Below are 1,005 nucleotides of genomic sequence, written 5' to 3'. Positions count from 1 at the left end.
GATGCAGGACAAAGCGTTATAAAAACAGCTTAGTGCTTATTTAATTCAGTGACAGCAACAGGGACAGTTTTTGTTTTTGATTCGAAATGTTTAAATTACTATACATGTGCTACAGTGAGGTTTATATTTTTATTAGGTATGTGTGTTTTTGAAGGGATGCCAAATGCTGTCATTTTTCTTGCCTGTGGGTATAAATAAAGTTACCTTGAACCACGAGAGTCAAACACAGCTTACTGTGAAAACATTAGAATAATAGTAACTAACGATGTAATGGTATGAGCTTGGAATCCAGCAGGTCAGCAGGGAGAAACAGGAATCAGGATTTTTTTTCTGCCCAAATATAAATTAGAGGGATGATCGATTTATTTGTACCTGCTTTCATATTTATTGGTGTTTGAATATCGCCTGTCTGTGACATCATTCAGACCCAAGAGTGAAAAAAGTGTCTCAAACTGAGTGTTGTTGTTGTTTTTTTTAACTTATTCAGATCTCATAATTCAAAACTCCATGTTTATTATCAGTGTCCAGACTGGTAACAGTTTACATATGAGACGTCAAATATAGGTCCACTGTGACATCTGCTATGACACTTGTGTCCACAGTTTTCTCGTGTGAATCTGAACGTTCAGCTCTTGTGTTGCGATGAGTGTATCCGACTTTCTTCGTGGCTCTTTCTGTTTCCCGTACGGGGTGGAGGTGACAGCAGCCGGCGGCTCAGGCCTGCTCTGTGCTTTCTATTTTCTGCTCGGTGTGTCTGCAGCTGTTGTTTGTCACTCTGCCTCTTGGGTTCTGGCAGGAGGTCGGTGGGTGAAAGGGCTCTGGACCTCTCACTTCCACTCAGCCATGGAGCTTCAGCGTGCAGCACTGGCCACTCTGTTCCTGCTCACACTGCTGTCGTCGGGTAAGTTAGTGAAAACGTTAAGCTGATAACCTGACGAAATGTTTTCAAAGCAAATCTTTTATTTTAAAGGTTGAAAATATCTTTAATCATAAAGCAGGAAGTTT

At 40.9% G+C, this 1,005-nt stretch overlaps 1 protein-coding gene across 1 annotated transcript in view; it reads left to right on the top strand.

Moving 5' to 3' along the window:
• The first annotated feature begins 726 nt into the window (after positions 1-726).
• Positions 727-1,005, top strand: part of chrnd (cholinergic receptor, nicotinic, delta (muscle)) — a 9,675-nt gene continuing 9,396 nt past the window's right edge. The window contains exon 1 of the mRNA XM_005752465.2: positions 727-901. Coding sequence (XP_005752522.2) covers positions 844-901 — 58 coding nt within the window. The 5' untranslated portion in view covers positions 727-843. The remainder of the gene's footprint in view (positions 902-1,005) is intronic.

Source organism: Pundamilia nyererei, unplaced genomic scaffold, assembly GCF_000239375.1.
Source record: "Pundamilia nyererei isolate P.nyererei 1_Seehausen unplaced genomic scaffold, PunNye1.0 scaffold00361, whole genome shotgun sequence".
In the NCBI taxonomy this organism is placed as follows: Eukaryota; Metazoa; Chordata; class Actinopteri; order Cichliformes; family Cichlidae; genus Pundamilia; species Pundamilia nyererei.
Note: the sequence above shows the minus strand (reverse complement) of the source record. Positions and strands in the feature narration are given on the sequence as shown.